Source organism: Centropristis striata, chromosome 13 (assembly GCF_030273125.1).
Source record: "Centropristis striata isolate RG_2023a ecotype Rhode Island chromosome 13, C.striata_1.0, whole genome shotgun sequence".
NCBI classification, from domain to species: domain Eukaryota; kingdom Metazoa; phylum Chordata; class Actinopteri; order Perciformes; family Serranidae; genus Centropristis; species Centropristis striata.
In genome coordinates, this window is record NC_081529.1 from 18,184,801 (window position 1) to 18,198,502 (window position 13,702).

At 42.9% G+C, this 13,702-nt stretch overlaps 1 protein-coding gene across 5 annotated transcripts; it reads left to right on the top strand.

Moving 5' to 3' along the window:
- The first annotated feature begins 6,811 nt into the window (after positions 1–6,811).
- Positions 6,812–11,885, top strand: LOC131984177 (neurogenic differentiation factor 2-like). 5 transcript variants are annotated; one of them, XM_059349080.1, is made up of 2 exons: positions 6,812–6,913; positions 9,636–11,885. In XM_059349080.1, exon 2 carries the CDS (start codon positions 9,643–9,645, stop codon positions 10,717–10,719), a length of 1,077 nt encoding a protein of 358 aa, XP_059205063.1. In that variant the 5' UTR covers positions 6,812–6,913; positions 9,636–9,642; the 3' UTR covers positions 10,720–11,885. The 5 variants fall into 5 exon arrangements, with proteins under 5 accessions (XP_059205063.1, XP_059205062.1, XP_059205061.1 ...); XM_059349079.1 differs by lacking the exon at positions 6,812–6,913 and adding an exon at positions 7,076–7,325; XM_059349078.1 differs by lacking the exon at positions 6,812–6,913 and adding an exon at positions 7,366–8,682.
- Positions 11,886–13,702: the final 1,817 nt, after the last annotated feature.

Sequence of the window (13,702 nt, forward strand, 5' to 3'; positions counted from 1 at the left end):
ACTGGGGATTTCAGGGACAAACATCACTATAAAAGGTGAAATATTCCATTAATCAGGATCACAGGGAGGCTTTGTACGGTCATAGCAGGTGTCCTGGTAATTCAGTTGGGGGGCACTGCCTGTCATTCAACACCTCACTTGACTCCTCGCTCATCCGTCTCCATCCGGTTATATAACATACCATCACACAATAAACAGGTACTCCTCGCATGAACAGTCATCGTCACATGCACCTGGGAAAGCTGCACTGCCTGCAGTTTCTCTACCAGCTTATGTTGTGTTGGTGATGAAGGATGCATGTGCACCATCTGCTGTCTTATTGGTGTAATTACAATTTAGAATAGCATGACATTTTATTGATTATATTTTGTCTTTGCCAACATCCAGAAGTCAGAGGTCAGACACAGCTAGGGAAATGTCCTAAAACTGCTCATATTTTCTCTCAAAGACATTTTATTGACCTTCCTGTTGTTTTGATGTGTTCCGAGACATTTTAAATAAACACTTAGATGCATTCAGTTGATTCATGTTTGCATGTACTTTTTTATTTGGACAATAAGGGACTTTTTAGCCCATTGCTATGAGATTATACTTACTATTTCAGCAGCAAAATGTGACAGAAAAACAAAGGCACAGACAGGGGATTACCTCCTCAGCTTGTTATCATTGCGACATCAGGCGCCAGGGAACCAGTCTCCATCTGGAATGTGTTGGGACAACACAGTGCATGATGGGATAATCACTGAGAATTTAGACAGAAAATTGCAGGAACAAGGAGACAAGAGACACAAGAAAAGAAACCAAGAAGGATGGAGGAAAAGAATGGAGAATAAGGCATCAAGAAGAGCGTGTAAATGAGTGCCAATGAAGTTTACAGCGTGTAAATGAGTTTGGCATCAGTGTAGACGGTGTCACTCCTCAGCAGTTGTCTGTACACTTTCAGCAAAGATAGACGACAACACATATCACAGATGTGGAACTGTAACAAAATCCCTGAGATTTAAAGCACACTTCTGTGGCTGATTTGGTTGTCTCTTACAATAAAAGCGACTTTTCAATGATGAAAATGAAATGGAGTAAAATTTTTAACTGATAGATATCACTACAAAACTTCCTGATTATTACTTACATGAAGAAAATTATTATTTTGAATTTCTGTTATAATTTGTCAGCTTAAGAGCAATACATCAGTCAGAAATGGAGAGAAACTGATGTAAATGTAGGTAGTTGTCTAAAAGTGCCGAGCCATGGTTTAGAAGAATTGGTGAAAAAGCACAACAGTAGTATGTGGAGACAGAGATCCCCAAAACAGCTTTAGAGTAATGTACAGAATGCCACTTATATATATACTTATATATATATGCCTAACTTATATATAGTTATATATATAGATATTTGACTTAGAAGAAACAAAGACCAAGCAAAAACACCACAATCCAGCAGACTACAAAGCATGGATTTTGATTCCAAGGAGGTTGACCCTCCAATTAATATCTACCTCAGTTCACTGGAGCAACAAGTCAGGTGTGAAATGAAGAACAGCAAAGCAAGGCTGAGGGGAGACTCAAAAGAGCTTTAGAGTAATTTACAGAAAGCCACTTTGGTTCAGAGACATTTGGCGTCGAAGAAACAAATGTTATGTTTTAATATGCAAATTAAGCATTTTCCTATTAAATATGTATTGATTTGCACACATTTACAGAACATAAATCATTTGATCATTCTAAATATTCTTTTTTCTTTTTGTTGAGATGGATATCTAATTTACCAAACTTAAATCAGAAATCAGAAAATACTTGCAAAATCGATTTTCCGTCCATGTTTTAAGGAGTAAAAGGTTTTATAAATCTAGCTATGAATTATAAATGATCTGTAAAAACATGCAAAATGTAGACAGGAATGAAATTCGAAAGTTTGGTGTCTGCAAGTGCTACTGAAGTGGAGATTTCTGGCTGAGAGTTTGAGGTGAAAAAACTTTTGAGGAAACAGCGTTTCTAGATATATACTTTACAATTTCATACATTTGCAGGACACAACAGGAGAAAATTCCCCAGCTGATTACTTAAATTATGACAATTATTTTTGTATTACAGGTTTTCTGAAATGTATGTTAAATATGAAATGCTGCACTATTTAATTAACATTTGGTGAATTTGTAAATAATCCACATAAACATAATAAATAAATGAATGAGTGAATGAATGAATGAATGAATAAACAAATAAATAAATAAACAAACAAACACCTAAATGTGTATTTTGGATTTATTGTTTCCACTGAAATAAAAAACTAAACAAATTATGGAAGCCAAATAGACAAAAATCTCTAAATCGACCAGCACATGAAGAACCTTAGATTTCTTTCTTTCATTCCCTTTCTTCTTTTTTTTTAACTCAAGTATATGTGACTTTGTGACTGGTTGTGTGGGAATGATAAAGTGGATCATTATTAATAAACCCCAGTAGGTGGCAGCCTTTTGCTACATTTGGCTCTTAAAGAGGCTCATCTCATGTAGACTGGAAGGAGCTTTCCTAATGGGGGTTGAAATTGAAACTGAGGTGCTCATTTAGGATGAATGCAAATTTAAAATGTGTCACCACTGAGGGACACTGAATGGATGTACCAATCACTATCAACAGGATGTGGCAGCATGCAAGATATACAATGGAGAGAAAATCTTCTGATACAAGACTGAAATGAAGAAAATGCTGAAGAGGCGTGAGAGAGATCTGGGAAGGTGAGTATGGTTACATGATGGATGACGTATCAAACTTTGATTTGGAGATTTTAGTGACTAAAGAAAACATGATAAAAAATGATGACAGAGATTTGAGTGTTTTTGTGAGAGTGACAATAAATGTGTGGGTGGGTGTGAGCAGGAAAGTAGGGTGGGGTGTCGGAGATGTAGCAGGTGGAAGACATGGTGGAGGCAGAGACAGAGGAGGACGTGGCAGTAGGGCAGTGATTTAATTAGCACCCTCTACCCCCTCCAGCCCTTCACTCATAGCATCAATAATGCATGGCCCCTTGTTTCCACTGCCATAATTAATCCTCTCTTACTATAATTAAAAGCCAAAAATCCCACAAGATGGTTCAGCTTGGCCAGGCACGGGTTGGGTTGGCACAGGAACTGATGAAAAACTCCAGAGCTTCACACGCACTCTGTGGGCCGACAGATCGACAGACAGACAGACAGACAGACAGACATGTTGACAGAGAGATCAATAGTCAACCCAACTCCAACACAGGCAGAGTGAATGAGGCATGAAGGCAAGCTGAAAATACATGGAGAATGTGACACGCAGGCAAATTAAATGAATGGATTTGACAGACTGACGACGTGAAACACTCCTTGAATAGTGCTTTTTTGTGTTTGTGAATGAGTGAGAAAGTGGAGAGGAAGAGCAAGCCAAGCACAAAATCTACCAACCCCGGCTCCACTCCCAAGAAAGGAGGACGGGTGTAGGAGGATGCACAAACACACACACACACACACACACACACACACACATATACTTCCACAGGCATCCAGCTCCCAGATGAGGTTTGTCTCCACAGCAGCCAAGACAGACGAGAGGGAGAGGTGGAGCTTTCTGATGCTGCAATTAGGACCACACTGTCTGGGCGAGCAAACAAGAATGAATATTTCAGTCCGGAGATCTCCATGGGTACCTATGATGGGGGCCTGGCACACCTACAGGCACGCAGGCACACACACACACACACACACACACACACACACACACATAGACAGATACACAACTTACCACGGCTGCCAGAATTATTCACCTCCCAATCACAGATGCCACAATTATCACATCAGTATCACTGCGTAAATGATGCCAACTGTTATGCTCATTGAACTATTGTACAAGGTTTACAATATCAGTATAAATATGCATCAGTAGGAGCAGTCATAGTATGCAGCTGATGGTTTCTCCTTTTGTGAAAATAGGTGCATCCGAGCTTGGCCACGCGCCAGGAAACAACACAGTTGGCAGAGCAGAGGTCATATCTCATATGCAACCTAAATTTCTCCTCCTCCTCCTCCTCCTCCTCCTCCTCCTCCTCATCTCTCTCTTTTCCTTTCTCACGGAGAGTACTCACCTCACTCAGCCACCTCTTCAGCATTTTTTAAACGTTGCTTCACTCCAGAAGCTCCAGTGTGCACACAGCCACACACAGGACTTGTACAATAGGAGCACTCCCTCTGGTGTGGGTTCATTGTCGATGCTCCGCGCAGCCCTCCTCCTGCCCCGCCGTCCTCGGCCCCATCTCCACTTGATTTATCGCTCTAAAATACCACTGCACTAATTAGTCAAGTAATTAATTAATAGGCATTTGCATTTGTGCATATGCAATTAGGGGGCTGGAGAGAGGAGAGTGCAGATGGGGTCCGGGAGTCTGGTGGGGGTGGGAGGGTGTGTGTGTGTGTGTGTGTGTGTGTGTGTGTGTGTGTGTGTGTGTGTGTGTGTGTGTGTATGTGTGAGTGTGCGGGTGTTTTTGTGCGCGCTGTATTTCATATTTGTGCCAGCAGAAGTTTGCACTTCTTCCAGAAAGACAAGTGAAGTGCAGGTCATCACCTCACATGTCTGACAGTGAGAAAAAGAGGAGAGGAGGGAGGCTGGGGGAATGACAAAGGTACGGAGGTGTGGCTTAATGACTTTGAAAGGCTATTGGGTGTCATTTGACCATAGAGGAAAAAGAGTGATGGAGAATTTGATATCTTAAAGGGAAAGGGCTTCATTTTTTTGCATTTTGACTACATGCATTTAGTCTGTGAGAAAGCACAGCAGGTGGCCCCTTACTTAGGACTAATCCGCATACAAACAGGATGCAAAGTCATTCTAAAATATCATAATTCCAAACAAGCTCTCCTCCGGCGTTTCAATATCAGATCAAAGCCTCCCTGATTGGAATACCTCCAGCCCGGCGCTGGCTAAAGCCACGCTGTTGACATTTAGCATTTATTTTGGCAAGGTGACCTGAAGGTTGTTTGGGACTTGTTGAGAAGCATCAGTCGCCCCCCTCTCCTCGGTGCAGCTGAGGTAGAATAGGGCACCGATTTGGCTGGCGGTGAAGCCCCTCCACACACACACACACACACACACACACACTGACACAATCACCCCACCATGGTTTGGGGTAGTGCCAGGTTACTATCCCCTCGTCCCCATAAGGGATGAGACACATTAGTGAATGTGCGGCATCACGGCTCCCTAGCCACAGCTGCCACACTACCGGTGACCCCAGGGATGACCCCTGCAAACGCTCCCTCAGTTGTGGCTGCAAAGGAGACGTAGGGGTGATCCGGGCCCAAGGACATGATGAGCTTCTATCAGCTATTTCTCAGCCTCCAGGTCCCCGTCCCCTCAGTCCGGTGGGTGTCTTTGTGCCAAGTTGGACTTGGTGGTCACTGAGCTCATTTCTCCCACATTAACTCCACTAATAGAGAGATCTCGGAGCTGGGATGGACACAATGTGACACAATAAAGGGACAAGGATGCTGGTGGTGAGGAATTCTTGCATTTATATGCCACTGATGCTCTAACACGCGTCCTCCTAAATCTTTGGGCACCTCTGCCAGCTCCTGCCAGCACCAATCCCCTGTCATCTCCAGCTATACCCTCTCCCCCCTTCCTCCTCATTTTTCATACATCCCTAGTGGGCCTGCACACCTGGGTCTCTCTTTCACCCTTCATCTCCCCGTGTCTCTCTCTGATGCTCGCCCCTGCAGGCGCCCCTCACTCAAACACCAGCAGCATCCCAGGGAAAACCTCACACATTCGGACACAAACCAACCAGCAAACATTTGATCTCCACACTTAACCTCACGAGCACCGATCCACACACACATTACACACGCAGCAGACGCCTGTGTAACGTTATACCTCCTAATAATCTGACTCATTTGCAGCTTTGGCAAGTGGGTCACAAGCGCCCGGTGTTGTGCCCACAAGAGTCAGAACAATTCACAATTGGTTTTGGTTGTTGTTCCTCAGAATACATTGAAGCATAATTTGATCCAATTAGGTAAATAAATAAACAATATGCCTTCTGTTCCACGGCCTTAATGCACTTATAATGCATCCCCATCCCCCTACCCCCACCCTGCTACTGAACCGGAGATGTGATGGAGGGTAAACCCAGTTTTCCCACATTTTATTTGCAGAACAGTTAATTGATATGATTTCTATAATAGGCTTCTGCTGTATTATTATCTTCTTACGCTTTTCTATGAGTATTTTAAAGAGGTCAATTGCTTGTTTGGGTAGGAGTTTAAATTGAATTGGGGTTTATTTACTGTTTTGCCACTTAATCCATATGCATATACTTCACTGGTGACTCTGAGGAGTAATAATTATAAGGTTTCTATTAGAGGTCAGACCTTATACTTATTTGTATATTTAGCAGCTATAATATCACAATCAACGTCCCTCTGCTGGAGATCTGCGCAGCTCTCCTCTTCTAAATTGGATTAAACATTGACGAGGGAGTTTGGCAGGTGAATTAGCAGAATTCACAGGTTTGATTTAAAAAAAGAAAAATAGCCTTACATCCCTTGAAGCGGCAGCACAGGTCAGTAATGATGAGTTTTGTTGTTCCACCATTTTATTTCTCTCTCTCTCTCTCTCTCTCTCTCTCTCTCTTCTGTTTTTCCTCCTTTTTTTCTGGCTGTGTGAGCTCTAGCGTGGTGACAGATGGCTGAGCCCTCCTCCTCCTCCTCCTCCTCCTCATCCACCTCCTCCGCCTCCTCCTCCTTCTCTCTCTCCCTCTCTCTCTCTCTATGTCTCTCTCCCCCCGCGGGCAAATCTCTCCGAATGCGGGCGCATGTCAATCACCGGGCTCTCATGTGATGGCTCTTGCCGGTGACGTGCCAGCCATATGGGCGCTGGCATCACAGCCTTAGCTGGTATGTAACCCCGTACCCGGTAGCTCACGGTTGCCACGCGCTTACACACACGCGCGCGCAGACACGCACACACACCTATATATATATATATATACACACACACACACACACACACACACACACATCCACTTCCACACATAGGCCTAGCTATACACACACACACACAAGACGCCTAGACGCACGGTCGCTCACAAGCTCCGATTATTCAAGTGCGCGCGCTGGGAGAGGAGAGGAGCAACCCTTAAACAGCCCGTCAGTTAAAGGGAAGTCGCGCTGCCTCGCACCTTTACGCTGACAGGGAGCGTTGCCTCGCTCGCTCGCTCGTGCGGTCCCTGAAGATGGTCTGAAACTACAGCGCGTGTTTTTTTTGTTGGTGTGTGCCTCCCATCCTCTGTGAAGAGCTCGAGCCGAGGTAAGTTAAACAACAACAATAGCAAAAAAAAAGAAAAGAAAAATACTGGATGCAAGTGGCGGCCCAAGATGAAGGAAAAATAATCTAATAAACAGATAAACAGATTATTGATACAAATTGTCATCTCACTTTTGGGGAATTAAATTATATTTTTGCGTAATAGGCTAATTTTGGCATGATTCCATGTGTAATGTACAGTCGTCTGTGTCTGTGACTCTGCTTTGATAGGTATCGATCCACGTCTGTTTACATCTTTGAAATCCACTCCTACACACACGCAAAAAATGTCAGAAATGGATTCTACACGAGGCATTTCCATGTTTTGTTAATTAGATTTCTTGCACGCTTGCACAGACACTCCTCGCCCCCTACGCTCTCCCTCTGCGTGCCCTTCAACTTTTGACATCCAAATCTACCTGGATTATAAAAGCTAAGATCAAACACCCCCGATCCCACTCCTTCCAGGATCCTTCACGAGGAGCAGTCCTGAGGCTTTGGACTAGCCCCCCTTTTACAGCAGCGCGCATGCAGCCTGTAAATAGATCGTATCGGACACTAATTTGATTTTAGACATTCCTTCGTCTGGACCCTTGAAATCAGAGCAACAAAAAAGACGATGCAAGATCAGAATTTGTGTGGAAGATTTTTGAACCATCAGCTCTGTCGCCTCGGCGAAGGACGTCCTCGAGCTTAATGGGAGATTTATTGATGATTTTGTCGATGATTTGCACGTTCAATCTCGGAGCAAATGAAAGGGTGGGACAACGCCATTGACTGTGACAGCCAGTGTGCAGCGTGATTTATCTCTGTTTGTCTAGTTTTATCTGCAACAATCTATCTCGACATAACATTGTTTAAAGCGCAGACAGTTACAGTGTAGCTTCTTTCTGCAGAGATTGGGTAAACGTGTTTGGCGAGTTTTTTATATTTAACGAGGGCTAAAGGGATACAAGCGTTTTCCATCTGTAAAGGGTTATCGCTCACTAAAAAAAGTGCTTTGAAATCATGCACTCGTGCATACTGAATTATGTGTGAAATCTATTTCGTGTCAGCTGCATGGTCTGTTAATTAAACGTTGTTGTGTTTTTTTTCTTCTAATTGAGCAAACCTCCTGAGCCTGAGATTTAAAAACTAGATTTTGCCCCTGGCACACCCCCCGAGATAATTAACCAACCATCACAGCCTACCTTACTGTGGGCTGCAAGTCTGTCTGCTGCTGCTGCACTATAATAATAGATGGGAAGTGAAACATGTTAGGGAGGAAGCCAATGGAGGCTTATTGAAGCTGTCAAAGATCACCTCGTCTCTCTGTAGCTTTTTTTTTGTCTGGGATGGAACTGCACTTACTAATCAAGTGGTAGGCTCATCAATTTATTTCTTACTTTAGATGTTTTAATTATAGCATGTTAGCATTGTCAACAGTTTACTGGTTATCATTGGTTTACTTGTGGTTCATTTAATTCAAGTTTTAAATGATTTTGAGGTATTTTTCTGAATTATTTTTCGTCTGAAAAACAGATATTATTATAATTTTTGTATTGTTATTGTTAATATGTTGTGTTATATTTTGTATTCTTATTTTATTGTAAACAAATTAATTTTTATATTTTTCAACCTGAATTTTAGGTCACTTCTCCTTTAGTTCTTCCTTTTAGGCCATGATAATAAAATAGCACTCAAAGCCTTTTTACAGCCTGAGTTAAGATCTGTTGTCTGTAAAGCCTTAATTTAATAATCAGCGTGACTTTAAACGGAGCTTCAGCCTATCAATTAAATAAAAATCCCCCTTTGCCTCCTCTGAGGAGAGGTGTGCGGTGTGGATGAATAGTGCTGGAATGCAGCCAGGAGTGTATATATATGGGCGTCAGGAGGAGTGAAAGTGGGGGCCCCCATGGGACCTGTAATGTGGCCCCTGCCGCTGGGACCCGCTGCGAGAGGACGCGACAGGGCACACGGATGACAGCAGGGAATTAAATGGGGATCCGTCTGGCTGCAACTCAGCGCAAAGAGCTCATTTCTCTCCTTCTTTATTCCCACAAATTTAGACTATTTGGCAAAAATAACCTCAGGTATTTTTATTATACAGATAGTCATGATTGATAATTAGATTTAACGATTTTACAATCTGAAATCAACACATCTTCAGTGGGATTTCGATAAAACTTTGGATCCAGTATTTGGATGTTTATATATGGTGATTTTATCTCATGAAACTGTGGTTTTGTTATTTTCTTTTGATATATGTGCACTCACTGTGTGCATGATCTGTGCTTGCGAGGCCTCATTTTTCTCATCTCCTTTTCTCTCCAGAGCCACAATGTTGACGAGGCTTTTCAGTGACCCCTCGCTGCTTCCCGACGTGCAGAAATACGCGGGCTGGGCGGATGACAGCGAGGACGACGATGACAAGGTCAAAGACGAGGACCAGGACACCCAGGACGACACGGAGGGGTCCGAGCTCAGAGGAGGCAGTCGGACGCAGTCGGAGCACGCCGGGGAAGACGACGACGACGAGGAGGCGGAGGAGGAGGATGACGGTGAGGATGCAGAGGGGGACAGGCCCAAGAAAAGGGGCCCCAAGAAGCGCAAAATGACCCCGGCCCGCGTTGAGCGCTCCAGGATGCGGCGGGTAAAGGCCAACGCGAGGGAGCGGACCCGTATGCACGACCTGAACTCTGCGCTCGACAATCTGCGTAAAGTGGTGCCATGCTACTCAAAAACTCAAAAACTTTCCAAAATCGAGACGCTGCGTTTGGCAAAAAACTATATCTGGGCCCTGTCGGAGATATTGCGCTCTGGAAAGAGGCCTGATCTTGTGGCCTACGTCCAGACGCTGTGCAAGGGACTCTCCCAGCCCACGACCAACCTGGTGGCCGGGTGCCTGCAGCTGAACTCCCGTAACTTCCTCACCGAGCAGCAGTGTCAGGACGGGGGCAGGTACGCGTCCGGCTCCTTCTCCATGCATTCCTACCCTTACCAGTGCGCGCGCCTCTCCAGCCCCCACTGCCCGCCGGGCTCGGGCTCGAACTCGCATCCGCTGAGGACGCACGGCTACTGCTCGACTTACGACTCTGTGTACGGTGGGAGCGGGTCCCCGGAGTATAACAGCCCCGAATACGAAGGGCCCCTCAGCCCGCCTCTGTGCATCAATGGCAACTTTTCGGTGAAGCACCAAGGCTCCGCGTCCCCGGACAACGAGAAGGGGTACCATTACTCTATGCATTACTCCGGCCTGCCTGGCTCCAGACCCACAGGGGCCCACAATCTGGTGTTTGGCTCCACGGGGACCCGGAGCGGCATTCACTCTGAAAACGTCCTGCCTTACCACGACATGCACTTACACCACGAACGGGCCCCCATGTATGACGAACTGAACGCGTTTTTTCACAATTAAAACGAGAAGCCCATCGTGCGCGCCCCTTACAATCAACAAGCTAACCACGGCACACTTTTTAACCAGATCACCCGCCAGGATTCAGGCATCATAGGGAGATGTTTCACTCGTTGTCATAAGTGTTTTCCATTGATTTATCCCGTCTTTTCTTTTTGCTAAATGTAGTATATAGTCAGAGATGTAGTGGAGGGTAATCCACCTGACCCACAATCTGATTCTAAGCAGAAATAAATCTCTAAAAAGGAATTGATGAACAAATCAAATGAAGAACATGGAGATGAGGGAATTTAAATGTTACTTAAAGTGTGATTTGTGTTTGTATCGGTGGTTGTTTGCATTCTGATGACTGGAAGTTATTTATTTACCACTACATCACTGGCTACAGCTACACCTCGAACATTGGCGATGATTTTCTAATATTATTATAATGAAATTAGAAATAAATCAATGACTAAGCTAATGCAAATCACATTTACTCGCCTGTACGTGCGAGATTTCTTTTTTTTGTGGTAAATAATGAAATGTAAGGGAATGCAAAGGGAAATTAAAAGAAAAAGAGTTCTAGTTGGGTTGTTTTTGGAAAGAGTCTTCAAGAGTCCAGCAAATCAATCGTTTCGCATCTATGCAAAACCCAACGAGACACAGAGCGCGAGGCAGCGAGGCCCAGAGAGACATCAGCACACACACACACACACACACACACACACACACACACACACACACACACACACACACACACACACACACACACACACCTGACAATGGCTGGGCCAAAATGGTTCAACTTCCAAAATAAAAAAAATAATCAAAATAAAATCAGACATTTTTTCTCTCATTTTCTTTTTTTTACTCTAATTTATTCATATTATTCTATTTGAGCCATTGCACTGTATTTTGATTTTAAATTATTATTATTTATTATTTAAATGTTTTCGTTCTGATTTGCAATGCTATGTTGAATATTATTATTATAATTATTATCATTATTATTATTGCACGTATTTATTGTGTTGTTTTTTTGTAATTAATGTTAATAGTCAATGGAAATGAAGGGATCCCATGTGTTGCTGAGCATTTTTTTTTCATAAAATTCAAGTCTTTCAACTTTGTATTCAACCAACTGTGTGGTAAAATAAAATGACAATAAATGAGACTGTGCAACTGGATTTTTTTGCCACGTATCGAACCGATCTGGTATCTTATTAAGCATAAAATATTAAATAACTTCCCAACGTGCATTTGCTCTGCAGTCTGCACACTCAATAGAAAATAGAAAATTCGTTTTTGCATCGAATAAAATCGGATCATTTTATATATATAATAATTTTGAGTAAACACTAGCAGGCTGAACATGTCTGCTGCCACAACCTGCAGGAGTCCCTCACAGAAACAGCCTGAAGGCCTTTATCCTGTAAAGTGGGGCAAGAGGGAGAGGGCAGTGTTGTCATCCTTCTTGATGAAGTAAACTGGTGCCAATGCGTCATTTCTCTTTGGCACACAGTTCAAATCTACAAAGCAGCCTTTTAAAATGTATGGAAATGCTTAAAAGCTGCAGGACAATAAACAAATTCTGCAACAGATCTGCAGGCTGATCAGAGTCTGGTCACTATAATTAACAAATACAAACACTGCAGGTCAGCTGTGATGCATTCAAGGTCATCGGGATAATAAAGCAGCTCATATTCTCCTGACCACAAAGACGTGAGGAAGTGTTTCAGCACCGCGGAGAGCTCCTGCAGTTGCCGCTTGATTCACACGGTTTAAGCTTCAAATGAATACAAATCTAAACATATTATACATTATATGAACATATTGCCATAAATAATGGACTTTTCATTAACTTTAGAAGCAGGTGGACCGATTTTAGCAGATATTTTTTTTATCACCAGGACACATACGATCTGCAGGTTTCACACGCATAAGAAATTATTTAAAACAGTGGAGACATAAAGATAGGTAAAATACACCCTCTGGGTTTTATCAGTATTATTATTTTCGATTCTTTACATATTTCTGTGACCAGTAATTTAATAGTGGGGCTACTTGTTGAAAAAAAGGATATTTCTTTATCGTTTTAATACTGTAAATAATGTACTCTGCAGCTGACAAGATGTAAATATTTTGTCTTTGCTTTCTGTCTTTCTGTCTATAATGCATTAAACATCAGAAATGAATTATGAAGTCGACCCCCCCCCCCCCCCCCCCCCCCCCCTAGCTTCACCTCCTGTAACTTTAAACACACATCTCATATATGTAGCAAATTTTAAACATGGATTCGGCATTATAAATATATGGATTTCTTTATTATCAGGGGCTGTTTGAACCAATTATTGTGTATGTTTGAAATATAATATTCACACACACCACAGAGGGAAGGTTAAATAATAACTTATTGTAATAACGTACAACACACACACACACACAAACACACACACACACACACACACACACACACACACACACACACGCACGCACGCACGCACGCACGCACAAAGAGCAAGGGGCAGCCGTTGCCACCCCGGCTGAGTTTGGAGCGCTGCCCCGGGACCCATATGTTCCTCAAAATGTCCTGGGTGCTCTCTGCTGTAAGAGGACACACGCAGGCTTTGGGTGGTGGTGATGCTGCCTAATATAAATATAAATATCAATACCTGCAAAATTACCAATTAGATTATTGACCATTATATTCAGAAATAAAACTGTGAGGGCACCAACTGTGGGGTTCGGCCCTGGAAGCTGTAATGGTGTGGGGTTTTTTTTACTTTATGAATTACGTATAAAAATATATATAAATGCAATTTAAAGAAGAGACATTTCTGCAGCAACTCACCAAACAAGTTGTTGGTATTTTCTCTTGTCTTCAGGAATTTGTCCTCTTTATAAAAGCAGGTTTGGAGGTTTGGATGGTAAAGGAAGGTCACTGCTGCTCTGTGAGAAAAATAGTTACACTCATGAAATAATATCATAATTTTTAAACAATTAC